At 37.3% G+C, this 12,180-nt stretch overlaps 1 protein-coding gene, 1 non-coding gene and 34 pseudogenes across 2 annotated transcripts; all 36 read right to left on the bottom strand.

Moving 5' to 3' along the window:
* Nucleotides 1-1,828: 1,828 nt before the first annotated feature.
* On the bottom strand, nt 1,829-1,946 carry LOC149591137 (5S ribosomal RNA; annotated as a pseudogene).
* A 223-nt stretch (nt 1,947-2,169) lies between these two features.
* LOC149591138 (uncharacterized) lies at nt 2,170-3,671 on the bottom strand. Its single transcript, XM_089861782.1, has 2 exons — nt 3,484-3,671; nt 2,170-3,067 (listed from the first exon to the last, which is right to left on the bottom strand). Exon 2 carries the CDS (start codon nt 2,938-2,940, stop codon nt 2,419-2,421), a length of 522 nt encoding a protein of 173 aa, XP_089717908.1. The 5' UTR covers nt 2,941-3,067; nt 3,484-3,671; the 3' UTR covers nt 2,170-2,418.
* A 220-nt stretch (nt 3,672-3,891) lies between these two features.
* Nucleotides 3,892-4,010, bottom strand: LOC149591139 (5S ribosomal RNA; annotated as a pseudogene).
* A 122-nt stretch (nt 4,011-4,132) lies between these two features.
* On the bottom strand, nt 4,133-4,235 carry LOC149591140 (5S ribosomal RNA; annotated as a pseudogene).
* Nucleotides 4,236-4,371: 136 nt separating this feature from the next.
* Nucleotides 4,372-4,490, bottom strand: LOC149591141 (5S ribosomal RNA; annotated as a pseudogene).
* A 138-nt stretch (nt 4,491-4,628) lies between these two features.
* LOC149591142 (5S ribosomal RNA) lies at nt 4,629-4,747 on the bottom strand (annotated as a pseudogene).
* Nucleotides 4,748-4,869: 122 nt separating this feature from the next.
* On the bottom strand, nt 4,870-4,972 carry LOC149591143 (5S ribosomal RNA; annotated as a pseudogene).
* A 137-nt stretch (nt 4,973-5,109) lies between these two features.
* LOC149591144 (5S ribosomal RNA) lies at nt 5,110-5,228 on the bottom strand (annotated as a pseudogene).
* A 136-nt stretch (nt 5,229-5,364) lies between these two features.
* LOC149591145 (5S ribosomal RNA) lies at nt 5,365-5,483 on the bottom strand (annotated as a pseudogene).
* A 136-nt stretch (nt 5,484-5,619) lies between these two features.
* LOC149591146 (5S ribosomal RNA) lies at nt 5,620-5,738 on the bottom strand (annotated as a pseudogene).
* Nucleotides 5,739-5,873: 135 nt separating this feature from the next.
* LOC149591147 (5S ribosomal RNA) lies at nt 5,874-5,992 on the bottom strand (annotated as a pseudogene).
* Nucleotides 5,993-6,114: 122 nt separating this feature from the next.
* On the bottom strand, nt 6,115-6,217 carry LOC149591148 (5S ribosomal RNA; annotated as a pseudogene).
* A 136-nt stretch (nt 6,218-6,353) lies between these two features.
* On the bottom strand, nt 6,354-6,472 carry LOC149591149 (5S ribosomal RNA; annotated as a pseudogene).
* Nucleotides 6,473-6,594: 122 nt separating this feature from the next.
* Nucleotides 6,595-6,697, bottom strand: LOC149591150 (5S ribosomal RNA; annotated as a pseudogene).
* A 136-nt stretch (nt 6,698-6,833) lies between these two features.
* On the bottom strand, nt 6,834-6,952 carry LOC149591151 (5S ribosomal RNA; annotated as a pseudogene).
* A 120-nt stretch (nt 6,953-7,072) lies between these two features.
* Nucleotides 7,073-7,175, bottom strand: LOC149591152 (5S ribosomal RNA; annotated as a pseudogene).
* Nucleotides 7,176-7,310: 135 nt separating this feature from the next.
* Nucleotides 7,311-7,429, bottom strand: LOC149591153 (5S ribosomal RNA; annotated as a pseudogene).
* Nucleotides 7,430-7,565: 136 nt separating this feature from the next.
* On the bottom strand, nt 7,566-7,684 carry LOC149591154 (5S ribosomal RNA; annotated as a pseudogene).
* Nucleotides 7,685-7,806: 122 nt separating this feature from the next.
* On the bottom strand, nt 7,807-7,909 carry LOC149591155 (5S ribosomal RNA; annotated as a pseudogene).
* A 136-nt stretch (nt 7,910-8,045) lies between these two features.
* LOC149591156 (5S ribosomal RNA) lies at nt 8,046-8,164 on the bottom strand (annotated as a pseudogene).
* A 138-nt stretch (nt 8,165-8,302) lies between these two features.
* Nucleotides 8,303-8,421, bottom strand: LOC149591157 (5S ribosomal RNA; annotated as a pseudogene).
* Nucleotides 8,422-8,543: 122 nt separating this feature from the next.
* Nucleotides 8,544-8,646, bottom strand: LOC149591158 (5S ribosomal RNA; annotated as a pseudogene).
* Nucleotides 8,647-8,781: 135 nt separating this feature from the next.
* On the bottom strand, nt 8,782-8,900 carry LOC149591159 (5S ribosomal RNA; annotated as a pseudogene).
* A 120-nt stretch (nt 8,901-9,020) lies between these two features.
* LOC149591160 (5S ribosomal RNA) lies at nt 9,021-9,123 on the bottom strand (annotated as a pseudogene).
* Nucleotides 9,124-9,259: 136 nt separating this feature from the next.
* Nucleotides 9,260-9,378, bottom strand: LOC149591161 (5S ribosomal RNA; annotated as a pseudogene).
* Nucleotides 9,379-9,516: 138 nt separating this feature from the next.
* On the bottom strand, nt 9,517-9,635 carry LOC149591162 (5S ribosomal RNA; annotated as a pseudogene).
* A 122-nt stretch (nt 9,636-9,757) lies between these two features.
* On the bottom strand, nt 9,758-9,860 carry LOC149591163 (5S ribosomal RNA; annotated as a pseudogene).
* Nucleotides 9,861-9,995: 135 nt separating this feature from the next.
* On the bottom strand, nt 9,996-10,114 carry LOC149591164 (5S ribosomal RNA; annotated as a pseudogene).
* Nucleotides 10,115-10,234: 120 nt separating this feature from the next.
* LOC149591165 (5S ribosomal RNA) lies at nt 10,235-10,337 on the bottom strand (annotated as a pseudogene).
* Nucleotides 10,338-10,473: 136 nt separating this feature from the next.
* On the bottom strand, nt 10,474-10,592 carry LOC149591166 (5S ribosomal RNA; annotated as a pseudogene).
* A 136-nt stretch (nt 10,593-10,728) lies between these two features.
* On the bottom strand, nt 10,729-10,847 carry LOC149591167 (5S ribosomal RNA; annotated as a pseudogene).
* A 122-nt stretch (nt 10,848-10,969) lies between these two features.
* LOC149591168 (5S ribosomal RNA) lies at nt 10,970-11,072 on the bottom strand (annotated as a pseudogene).
* A 136-nt stretch (nt 11,073-11,208) lies between these two features.
* LOC149591169 (5S ribosomal RNA) lies at nt 11,209-11,327 on the bottom strand (annotated as a pseudogene).
* A 138-nt stretch (nt 11,328-11,465) lies between these two features.
* Nucleotides 11,466-11,584, bottom strand: LOC149591170 (5S ribosomal RNA). Its single transcript, XR_016379589.1, has one exon. It is a non-coding gene; the product is annotated as a 5S ribosomal RNA (ribosomal RNA).
* Nucleotides 11,585-11,722: 138 nt separating this feature from the next.
* LOC149591171 (5S ribosomal RNA) lies at nt 11,723-11,841 on the bottom strand (annotated as a pseudogene).
* A 122-nt stretch (nt 11,842-11,963) lies between these two features.
* On the bottom strand, nt 11,964-12,066 carry LOC149591172 (5S ribosomal RNA; annotated as a pseudogene).
* Nucleotides 12,067-12,180: the final 114 nt, after the last annotated feature.

A 12,180-nucleotide genomic window follows, 5' to 3' on the forward strand; every position in this document is an offset into this window, starting at 1 on the left:
CTTCGTCCATTCCACTTGGACACCAGTCTCTACATACTGGCTTCTAATCACCACCATCTTCGGGTCTTTGTCCATCCCACTTGGACACCAGTCTGCACATACTGGTTCCTAAACACCACCATCCACTGGTCTTCCGTCTATTCCACATAGACACCAATCTGTATCATTGGCTTCTACTCCATTATCATCGTTTGGTTTTAGGATATACGCGGCGATCAGCTAGGGTTACGAGAAACGTCTAGCCTCCCTAAGGTGGGATCGCCACCAAAGGTTGTCGCAATTGCGCTTTTTCCTTACTATTATAATCGAAACGAATCATATATATACCCCAAAATTTGAAGAAAGTGGGCAAGAGGGGTACCCTTCACTTTACACGTCAATATTAGCAAAGTTTGAGATGATAATAGGTATAACTTTATTTTAAACGATTTAACTATTATTAATGTTAATTATTGAAGATTAAAATAATTAAAAATAATTATATTTATTTAAATATTAAAGATAAACCTCTCGCGCAAAGAGAGAGATTAACATCGCCTCCTATATCTGCCAAGGCCCGTACATGCGATATATTTCATTCATTGCCTCCTATCTATCAAGGCCCGTGTATTGCGATATATTTTTCAAAACAACAACCAAAATGGGAAGCTCCTCTCAGAAACACAATAATTTCTTTTCTCTGTATATGAAATGAAAATATGGATAATACTGCGCTCCTTCTTTAATGGTATCAATCCTTGCCTGTCTATTAATATTTTACGTAGTAGTAAGACGTTTTTAGCGAAGTCTAGAGAGGATAAACATAAGCGAGATTGTTTCGGAAAAAAATACTGCTTCCACTAATGGGTTTATACTCCTTGTTACTCTTGTTGTCTGTGTGTGTAGCAGTTAGCCTTGTGTTGATGTGTTAAGAAATCATGCAAAACCTTAATATTCCCTTTTTCCATAATATAAAGTGAATATGTGGAAGTATTTTTCGTAATTATGATGCATTTAGTACGTTTGTAGCTTTAAAGCTCTGTTTCATTTGGATATTCCAAAGATTTTTTTTAATATTGTTATTTGAAATGGCTGTTTATATATTGCTTAAGCTATACTACATCTGTATATAGAATAATCCTTGGTTTAGTGATTTCATGAAGAAAACTAAGACCTAGACTTCGGCGCGTATAACAAGTATTATCCGCAATAGGCTTAGTGAAACAAAGAGTAAATAATTGAGGCCTGAGGTGAAGTAAACTCTTGGCTTTGATTTTCGTGTCTGAAATGAACAGACATCAACGGTTCAGAGTGAGCCGAAAGTTAAATACACTCTTAAATAATAATAATAAGGTTAGTAAAAGGGCTAATGGTAACTACAGACTTATTCTATTTATGGTGCGCATTGACTATTAGTGAGTCTAGCTACAATTTAGCTTTGGTGTTATTTAACGTTAACATTCATGTTGGCAAACTAAGAATATTGTTGAGGTGAGACGAGACGATAATGTTTACACTGCAAACCAGTTGTGAATGTAGCTTTCAGAATATAGGGTAAACAGCTGAAGCGTAGACTTCATTTCCTGTTCTTTTCCCCATTGACTTATTTCCATGTGTCCAAGATTTATTCTTATTGGATGTAAAATGTCGTCTGCTTTACTGTACATTCGCTATGTTTGGAGTACTGCTTCAATATTTCGTAAATTTTTACTTCAAAAAAGTGAAATAATTCCATATCTAGGTAAATACGTTTGTAGTAGTAGACCTCTTGACACGGAGAGGAAATATTTTGGTTTTCCCAACTTGTTTCATATCTATTGGAATTTAAAAGAGGGAAAAAAAGTGAAAAAGCCAACGGCACGCAGTGTTCCTAAGTGGCCTCCCTCCCAAGTACTGACTGCGCTCGACGCTGCTTAACTTCGGTGATCGGACGAGAACCGGTGTTTCCAGCGTGATATGGCATTGCCGCCTCTATTATAAGGCCGGAGCGCGCGGCTCCCGAGGTAGGGAACATTCGCGGGGGGGATGAAACCTCACTTCTCCGATAGACGGAGCTCGTTTGGAAAGAATTTAAAAAATTAAATGGCGCGTAAATTCAAAGTCTTGTAATGGTTCCTTTGCAAGAAAGACGAATTATATAAGTTTTTGGCTTATCTTCTCTAGGAATTAGAAAACTAAATATAAACAGAGTAGCTTTAAAAGATTTTATTTTGTTTTATAAGAGTAACAAGAATTCTTATTTTGATTTATAAAGTGACAATTTTTATTTTGATTTATAACAGTGACAATTTTTATTTTGATTTATAACAGTGACAATTTTTATTTTGATTTATAACAGTGACAATTTCTGTTTTGATTTATAAGAGTAACAATTTTTATTTTTATTTATAAGAGTGACAATTTTTATTTTGATTTATAAGAGTACATTTTAAACTTTGATTACTTTCTGGATAAAGGTTTTGAATTTAATTTCTTAAAAGCTCCGTATTGGTCAGTAATATCTTTAGCATAATTATTTAAAAGTGGTCTCAAAAACTTTTCTAACAATACCTTTGCAAATTTTATATTGCCACAATTGCACTGTAATGGTTGACAGAAATAAGGCAATAAAATATCCATGTAACTCTCTAGAACATGGCTTCGTGGGAATAAATGTAAAGACAACTGAACAAATTCATCGTCACTAGCTAATAAGGCAATCAACAGTCTCGTGTGATATTTAAGCCCTCCTCGATCCAGTGCACTTATAAGCGCGTGCTGTCGTGAATTAGATGCTGCAGTAATAACTTTATTGAGGCAATCCCAGCACTCGGAATTTTCTTCGGCAATCCGAACAATGTATCCTCCGATCATGGCGGTTGAAATTGATTTTATTGTTACTACCGTGTTGTCAGTAATAGTTAGCTTCCCCATTCTCATTAATATCATCTTTAAAGAATTTGTCAAGACAATAACTTGCATGCCACGTTCACTTCCTCCAACAGCATGTGATTGACACAGTTCTCCTCGACCTTCGTTGGTTATAACTGGCCTTGAAATTGATCGCCGGCTGCAGTTAGATGATCCGAAGTCGGTGCTTTTAAAATGCCTGCTACAAATTCTCAGTTCAGAACTTCCGTGCAGGAAGGTTTCAAGATAAGCCGAATTCCCTCCAAATATTGTATATATCCATTTTTGCCTTAATGTTTGGTCTTTCGGAAATGAATGAAAGGTAATGCGTCTATTATCACAAAGTCTCTTCCTTCCCTTCTGATGGCAATCTGGTGCAGCGCATTTTATCATTTTGTAGTTATTTTTCAAATTCTAATTACTCCTTTGAATTACATCCTAACATTGAATTAAAACTAAATTAGTAAATTTTAAGCCTTGGTTAAATGTGAATAATAGCTACCCTAACCCGAAACAAGACAAGGTTACCAAATAATTAGGTTATAATCTATATTGCCCAATTCCTTACATTGATTTTACAATCACACAAGTTTTAAACATTTAAATTAATCTTACCATTTAATGAATTGAGGAACGGTAACGAACCGACTTCGCACACTCCTTGTACTGACGTCCCCAGAGACCCAACAAGCTAACCGGCCCTGCCGTTGAACGGTTGAAGCCGCGCGAAAAGCCTCAGGTTTAAAAATTATGACGTCACATTTTTGTCCAAACGAGCGCCTCTCGCGACAGAAAGCGGCGAATTAAAATGTTAGATTTTGAGAGGGGAAATATCGCGCGCTCCGGCCTTATACAATAGAGGCGGCAATGGATATGGCCGTTGCCGAGAGTGCTAGTTAATAATTCGAATTTAAAGAAAGTGAGACAAATTAACCTTCATCTTTTTAAAACAATATCAAAAAGAAAATATGTTTTCTTTTTTCATATCTATTGGAATTTAAAAGAGGGAAAAAAAAGTGAAAAAGCCAACGGCAAGCAGTGTTCCTAAGTGGTCTCCCTCCCAAGTACTGACTGCGCTCGACGCTGCTTAACTTCGGTGATCGGACGAGAACAGGTGTATTCATTGTGATATGGCCGTTGCCGACAGTACTAGTTAATAATTTGAATTTAATTAACCTTCATTTTTATAAAACAATAACAAAAAGAAGATATGTTTGCTTTTTTCATATCTGGTGGAATTTAAAAGAGGAAACAAAAAGGAAAAAGCCAACGGCACGAAGTGTTCCCAAGTACTGACTGAGCTCGACGCTGCTTAACTTCGGTGATCGGACGAGAACCGGTATTTCCAGCGTGATATGGCCGTTGCCGAGAGTGCTAGTTAATAATTCGAATTTAAAGAAAGTGAGACAAATTAACCTTCACCTTTTTAAAACAATATCAAAAAGAAAATATGTTTGCTTTTTTCATATCTATTGGAATTTAAAAGAGGAAAAAAAGTGAAAAAGCCAACGGCACACACTGTTCCTAAGTGGTCTCCCTCCCAAGGACTGACTGCGCTCGACGCTGCTTAACTTCGGTGATCGGACGAGAACCGGTGTTTTCAGCGTGATATGGCCGTTGACGAGAGTGCAAGTTAATAATTCGAATTTAAATTAAGTGAGACAAATTAACCTTCATCTTTTTAAAACAATAACAAAAAGAAAATATGTTTGCTTTTTTCATATCTATTGGAATTTAAAAGAGGGAAAAAAAAGTGAAAAAGCCAACGGCAAGCAGTGTTCCTAAGTGGTCTCCCTCCCAAGTACTGACTGCGCTAGACGCTGCTTAACTTCGGTGATCGGACGAGAACCGGTGTATTCAGCGTGATATGGCCGTTGCCGAGAGTGCTTGTTAATAATTTGAATTTAATTAACCTTCATCTTTATAAAACAATAACAAAAAGAAGATATGTTTGCTTTTTTCATATCTGGTGGAATTTAAAAGAGGAAACAAAAAGTAAAAAGCCAACGGCACGAAGTGTTCCCAAGTACTGACTGAGCTCGACGCTGCTTAACTTCGGTGATCGGACGAGAACCGGTATTTCCAGCGTGATATGGCCGTTGCCCAGAGTGCTAGTTAATAATTCGAATTTAAAGAAAGTGAGACAAATTAACCTTCACCTTTTTAAAACAATATCAAAAAGAAAATATGTTTGCTTTTTTCATATCTATTGGAATTTAAAATACAAAAAAAAAGTGAAAATGCTAACGGCAAGCAGTGTTCCTAAGTGCTCTCCCTCCCAAGTACTGACTGCGCTCGACGCTGCTTAACTTCGGTTATCGGACGAGAACCGGTGTTTTCAGCGTGATATGGCCGTTGCCGAGAGTGCTAGTTAATAATTCGAATTTAAAGTAAGTGAGACAAATTAACCTTCACCTTTTTAAAACAATAACAAAAAGAAAATATGTTTGCTTTTTTCATATCTATTGGAATTTAAAAGACAAAAAAAAGTGAAAAAGCTAACAGGAAGCAGTGTTTATAAGTGGTCTCCCTCCCAAGCACTGACTGCGCTCAACGCTGCTTAACTTCGGTGATCGGACGAGAACCGGTGTATTCAGCGTGATATGGCCGTTGCCGAGAGTGCTTGTTAATAATTTGAATTTAAAGAAAGTGAGACAAATTAACCTTCATCTTTTTAAAACAATAACAAAAAGAAAATATGTTTGCTTTTTTCATATCTATTGGAATTTAAAAGAGGAAAAAAAGTGAAAAAGCCAACGGCACACACTGTTCCTAAGTGGTCTCCCTCCCAAGGACTGACTGCGCTCGACGCTGCTTAACTTCGGTGATCGGACGAGAACCGGTGTTTTCAGCGTGATATGGCCGTTGACGAGAGTGCAAGTTAATAATTCGAATTTAAATTAAGTGAGACAAATTAACCTTCATCTTTTTAAAACAATAACAAAAAGAAAATATGTTTGCTTTTTTCATATCTATTGGAATTTAAAAGACAAAAAAAGTGAAAAAGCTAACAGGAAGCAGTGTTTATAAGTGGTCTCCCTCCCAAGTACTGACTGCGCTCAACGCTGCTTAACTTCGGTGATCGGACGAGAACCGGTGTATTCAGCGTGATATGGCCGTTGCCGAGAGTGCTTGTTAATAATTTGAATTTAATTAACCTTCATCTTTATAAAACAATATCAAAAAGAAGATATGTTTGCTTTTTTCATATCTGGTGGAATTTAAAAGAGGAAACAAAAAGGAAAAAGCCAACGGCACGAAGTGTTCCCAAGTACTGACTGAGCTCGACGCTGCTTAACTTCGGTGATCGGACGAGAACCGGTGTTTCCAGCGTGATATGGCCGTTGCCGAGAGTGCTAGTTAATAATTCGAATTTAAAGAAAGTGAGACAAATTAACCTTCATCTTTTTAAAACAATAACAAAAAGAAAATATGTTTGCTTTTTTCATATCTATTGGAATTTAAAAGAGGAAAAAAAGTGAAAAAGCCAACGGCACGCACTGTTCCTAAGTGGTCTCCCTCCCAAGGACTGACTGCGCTCGACGCTGCTTAACTTCGGTGATCGGAGGAGAACAGGTGTATTCATTGTGATATGGCCGTTGCCGACAGTACTAGTTAATAATTTGAATTTAATTAACCTTCATTTTTATAAAACAATAACAAAAAGAAGATATGTTTGCTTTTTTCATATCTGGTGGAATTTAAAAGAGGAAACAAAAAGGAAAAAGCCAACGGCACGAAGTGTTCCCAAGTACTGACTGAGCTCGACGCTGCTTAACTTCGGTGATCGGACGAGAACCGGTATTTCCAGCGTGATATGGCCGTTGCCGAGAGTGCTAGTTAATAATTCGAATTTAAAGAAAGTGAGGCAAATTAACCTTCACCTTTTTAAAACAATATCAAAAAGAAAATATGTTTGCTTTTTTCATATCTATTGGAATTTAAAATACAAAAAAAAGTGAAAATGCTAACGGCAAACAGTGTTCCTAAGTGCTCTCCCTCCCAAGTACTGACTGCGCTCAACGCTGCTTAACTTCGGTGATCGGACGAGAACCGGTGTATTCAGCGTGATATAGCCGTTGCCGAGAGTGCTTGTTAATAATTTGAATTTAATTAACCTTCATCCCTATAAAAATATCAAAAAGAAGATATGTTTGCTTTTTTCATATCTGGTGGAATTTAAAAGAGGAAACAAAAAGGAAAAAGCCAACGGCACGAAGTGTTCCCAAGTACTAACTGAGCTCGACGCTGCTTAACTTCGGTGATCGGACGAGAACCGGTGTTTCCAGCGTGATATGGCCGTTGCCGAGAGTGCTAGTTAATAATTCGAATTTAAAGAAAGTGTAACAAATTAACCTTCACCTTTTTAAAACAATATCAAAAAGAAAATATGATTGCTTTTTTAATATCTATTGGAATTTAAAATCCAAAAAAAGTGAAAATGCTAACGGCAAGCAGTGTTCCTAAGTGCTCTCCCTCCCAAGTACTGACTGCGCTCAACGCTGCTTAACTTCGGAGATCGGACGAGAACCGGTGTTTTCAGCGTGATATGGCCGTTGCCGAGAGTGCTAGTTAATAATTCGAATTTAAAGTAAGTGAGACAAATTAACCTTCATCTTTTTAAAACAATAACAAAAAGAAAATATGTATGCTTTTTTCATATCTATTGGAATTTAAAAGACAAAAAAAAGTGAAAAAGCAAACGGGAAGCAGTGTTTATAAGTGGTCTCCCTCCCAAGTACTGACTGCGCTCAACGCTGCTTAACTTCGGTGATCGGACGAGAACCGGTGTATTCAGCGTGATATGGCCGTTGCCGAGAGTGCTTGTTAATAATTTGAATTTAATTAACCTTCATCTTTATAAAACAATAACAAAAAGAAGATATGTTTGCTTTTTTCATATCTGGTGGAATTTAAAAGAGGAAACAAAAAGGAAAAAGCCAACGGCACGAAGTGTTCCCAAGTACTGACTGAGCTCGACGCTGCTTAACTTCGGTGATCGGACGAGAACCGGTGTTTCCAGCGTGATATGGCCGTTGCCGAGAGTGCTAGTTAACAATTCGAATTTAAATTAAGTGAGACAAATTAACCTTCATCTTTTTAAAACAATAACAAAAAGAAAATATGTTTGCTTTTTTCATATCTATTGGAATTTAAAAGAGGAAAAAAAGTGAAAAAGCCAACGGCACGCACTGTTCCTAAGTGGTCTCCCTCCCAAGGACTGACTGCGCTCGACGCTGCTTAACTTCGGGGATCGGACGAGAACCGGTGTTTTCAGCGTGATATGGCCGTTGACGAGAGTGCAAGTTAATAATTCGAATATAAATTAAGTGAGACAAATTAACCTTCATCTTTTTAAAACAATAACAAAAAGAAAATATGTTTGCTTTTTTCATATCTATTGGAATTTAAAAGAGGGAAAAAAAAGTGAAAAAGCCAACGGTAAGCAGTGTTCCTAAGTGGTCTCTCTCCCAAGTACTGACTGCGCTCGACGCTGCTTAACTTCGGTGATCGGACGAGAACAGGTGTATTCATTGTGATATGGCCGTTGCCGACAGTACTAGTTAATAATTTGAATTTAATTAACCTTCATTTTTATAAAACAATAACAAAAAGAAGATATGTTTGCTTTTCTCATATCTGGTGGAATTTAAAAGAGGAAACAAAAAGGAAAAAGCCAACGGCACGAAGTGTTCCCAAGTACTAACTGAGCTCGACGCTGCTTAACTTCGGTGATCGGACGAGAACCGGTATTTCCAGCGTGATATGGCCGTTGCCGAGAGTGCTAGTTAATAATTCGAATTTAAAGAAAGTGAGGCAAATTAACCTTCACCTTTTTAAAACAATATCAAAAAGAAAATATGTTTGCTTTTTTCATATCTATTGGAATTTAAAATACAAAAAAAGTGAAAATGCTAACGGCAAGCAGTGTTCCTAAGTGCTCTCCCTCCCAAGTACTGACTGCGCTCAACGCTGCTTAACTTCGGTGATCGGACGAGAACCGGTGTATTCAGCGTGATATAGCCGTTGCCGAAAGTGCTTGTTAATAATTTGAATTTAATTAACCTTCATCCCTATAAAAATATCAAAAAGAAGATATGTTTGCTTTTTTCATATCTGGTGGAATTTAAAAGAGGAAACAAAAAGGAAAAAGCCAACGGCACGAAGTGTTCCCAAGTACTAACTGAGCTCGACGCTGCTTAACTTCGGTGATCGGACGAGAACCGGTGTTTCCAGCGTGATATGGCCGTTGCCGAGAGTGCTAGTTAATAATTCGAATTTAAAGAAAGTGTAACAAATTAACCTTCACCTTTTTAAAACAATATCAAAAAGAAAATATGATTGCTTTTTTCATATCTATTGGAATTTAAAAGAGGAAAAAAAGTGAAAAAGCCAATGGCACGCACTGTTCCTAAGTGGTCTCCCTCCCAAGGACTGACTGCGCTCGACGCTGCTTAACTTCGGGGATCGGACGAGAACCGGTGTTTTCAGCGTGATATGGCCGTTGACGAGAGTGCAAGTTAATAATTCGAATATAAATTAAGTGAGACAAATTAACCTTCATCTTTTTAAAACAATAACAAAAAGAAAATATGTTTGCTTTTTTCATATCTATTGGAATTTAAAAGAGGGAAAAAAAAGTGAAAAAGCCAACGGTAAGCAGTGTTCCTAAGTGGTCTCTCTCCCAAGTACTGACTGCGCTCGACGCTGCTTAACTTCGGTGATCGGACGAGAACAGGTGTATTCATTGTGATATGGCCGTTGCCGACAGTACTAGTTAATAATTTGAATTTAATTAACCTTCATTTTTATAAAACAATAACAAAAAGAAGATATGTTTGCTTTTCTCATATCTGGTGGAATTTAAAAGAGGAAACAAAAAGGAAAAAGCCAACGGCACGAAGTGTTCCCAAGTACTAACTGAGCTCGACGCTGCTTAACTTCGGTGATCGGACGAGAACCGGTATTTCCAGCGTGATATGGCCGTTGCCGAGAGTGCTAGTTAATAATTCGAATTTAAAGAAAGTGAGGCAAATTAACCTTCACCTTTTTAAAACAATATCAAAAAGAAAATATGTTTGCTTTTTTCATATCTATTGGAATTTAAAATACAAAAAAAGTGAAAATGCTAACGGCAAGCAGTGTTCCTAAGTGCTCTCCCTCCCAAGTACTGACTGCGCTCAACGCTGCTTAACTTCGGTGATCGGACGAGAACCGGTGTATTCAGCGTGATATAGCCGTTGCCGAAAGTGCTTGTTAATAATTTGAATTTAATTAACCTTCATCCCTATAAAAATATCAAAAAGAAGATATGTTTGCTTTTTTCATATCTGGTGGAATTTAAAAGAGGAAACAAAAAGGAAAAAGCCAACGGCACGAAGTGTTCCCAAGTACTAACTGAGCTCGACGCTGCTTAACTTCGGTGATCGGACGAGAACCGGTGTTTCCAGCGTGATATGGCCGTTGCCGAGAGTGCTAGTTAATAATTCGAATTTAAAGAAAGTGTAACAAATTAACCTTCACCTTTTTAAAACAATATCAAAAAGAAAATATGATTGCTTTTTTAATATCTATTGGAATTTAAAATACAAAAAAAAGTGAAAATGCTAACGGCAAGCAGTGTTCCTAAGTGCTCTCCCTCCCAAGTACTGACTGCGCTCAACGCTGCTTAACTTCGGAGATCGGACGAGAACCGGTGTTTTCAGCGTGATATGGCCGTTGCCGAGAGTGCTAGTTAATAATTCGAATTTAAAGTAAGTGAGACAAATTAACCTTCATCTTTTTAAAACAATAACAAAAAGAAAATATGTATGCTTTTTTCATATCTATTGGAATTTAAAAGACAAAAAAAAGTGAAAAAGCAAACGGGAAGCAGTGTTTATAAGTGGTCTCCCTCCCAAGTACTGACTGCGCTCAACGCTGCTTAACTTCGGTGATCGGACGAGAACCGGTGTATTCAGCGTGATATGGCCGTTGCCGAGAGTGCTTGTTAATAATTTGAATTTAATTAACCTTCATCTTTATAAAACAATAACAAAAAGAAGATATGTTTGCTTTTTTCATATCTGGTGGAATTTAAAAGAGCAAACAAAAAGGAAAAAGCCAACGGCACGAAGTGTTCCCAAGTACTGACTGAGCTCGACGCTGCTTAACTTCGGTGATCGGACGAGAACCGGTGTTTCCAGCGTGATATGGCCGTTGCCGAGAGTGCTAGTTAATAATTCGAATTTAAAGAAAGTGAGACAAATTAACCTTCATCTTTTTAAAACAATAACAAAAAGAAAATATGTTTGCTTTTTTCATATCTATTGGAATTTAAAAGAGGAAAAAAAGTGAAAAAGCCAACGGCACGCACTGTTCCTAAGTGGTCTCCCTCCCAAGGACTGACTGCGCTCGACGCTGCTTAACTTCGGTGATCGGACGAGAACCGGTGTTTTCAGCGTGATATGGCCGTTGACGAGAGTGCAAGTTAATAATTCGAATATAAATTAAGTGAGACAAATTAACCTTCATCTTTTTAAAACAATAACAAAAAGAAAATATGTTTGCTTTTTTCATATCTATTGGAATTTAAAAGAGGGAAAAAAAAGTGAAAAAGCCAACGGTAAGCAGTGTTCCTAAGTGGTCTCCCTCCCAAGTACTGACTGCGCTCGACGCTGCTTAACTTCGGTGATCGGACGAGAACCGGTGTTTTCAGCGTGATATGGCCGTTGACGAGAGTGCAAGTTAATAATTCGAATATAAATTAAGTGAGACAAATTAACCTTCATCTTTTTAAAACAATAACAAAAAGAAAATATGTTTGCTTTTTTCATATCTATTGGAATTTAAAAGAGGGAAAAAAAAGTGAAAAAGCCAACGGTAAGCAGTGTTCCTAAGTGGTCTCCCTCCCAAGTACTGACTGCGCTCGACGCTGCTTAACTTCGGTGATCGGACGAGAACAGGTGTATTCATTGTGATATGGCCGTTGCCGACAGTACTAGTTAATAATTTGAATTTAATTAACCTTCATTTTTATAAAACAATAACAAATAGAAGATATGTTTGCTTTTTTCATATCTGGTGGAATTTAAAAGAGGAAACAAAAAGGAAAAAGCCAACGGCACGAAGTGTTCCCAAGTACTGACTGAGCTCGACGCTGCTTAACTTCGGTGATCGGACGAGAACCGATATTTCCAGCGTGATATGGCCGTTGCCGAAAGTGCTAGTTAATAATTCGAATTTAAAGAAAGTGAGACAAATTAACCCTCACCTTTTTAAAACAATATCAAAAAGAAAATATGTTTGCTTTTTTCATATCTATTGGAATTT

Source organism: Phalangium opilio, unplaced genomic scaffold (assembly GCF_054372755.1).
Source record: "Phalangium opilio isolate 3A_F unplaced genomic scaffold, DU_Popi_V2 ptg000505l_1, whole genome shotgun sequence".
Classification (NCBI taxonomy): Eukaryota; Metazoa; Arthropoda; class Arachnida; order Opiliones; family Phalangiidae; genus Phalangium; species Phalangium opilio.

Excerpts from the sequence above, each read along its gene's own strand:
- LOC149591138 (XM_089861782.1), bottom strand. The coding sequence starts at position 2,940 with ATGCAAGTTATTGTCTTGACAAATTCTTTAAAGATGATATTAATGAGA.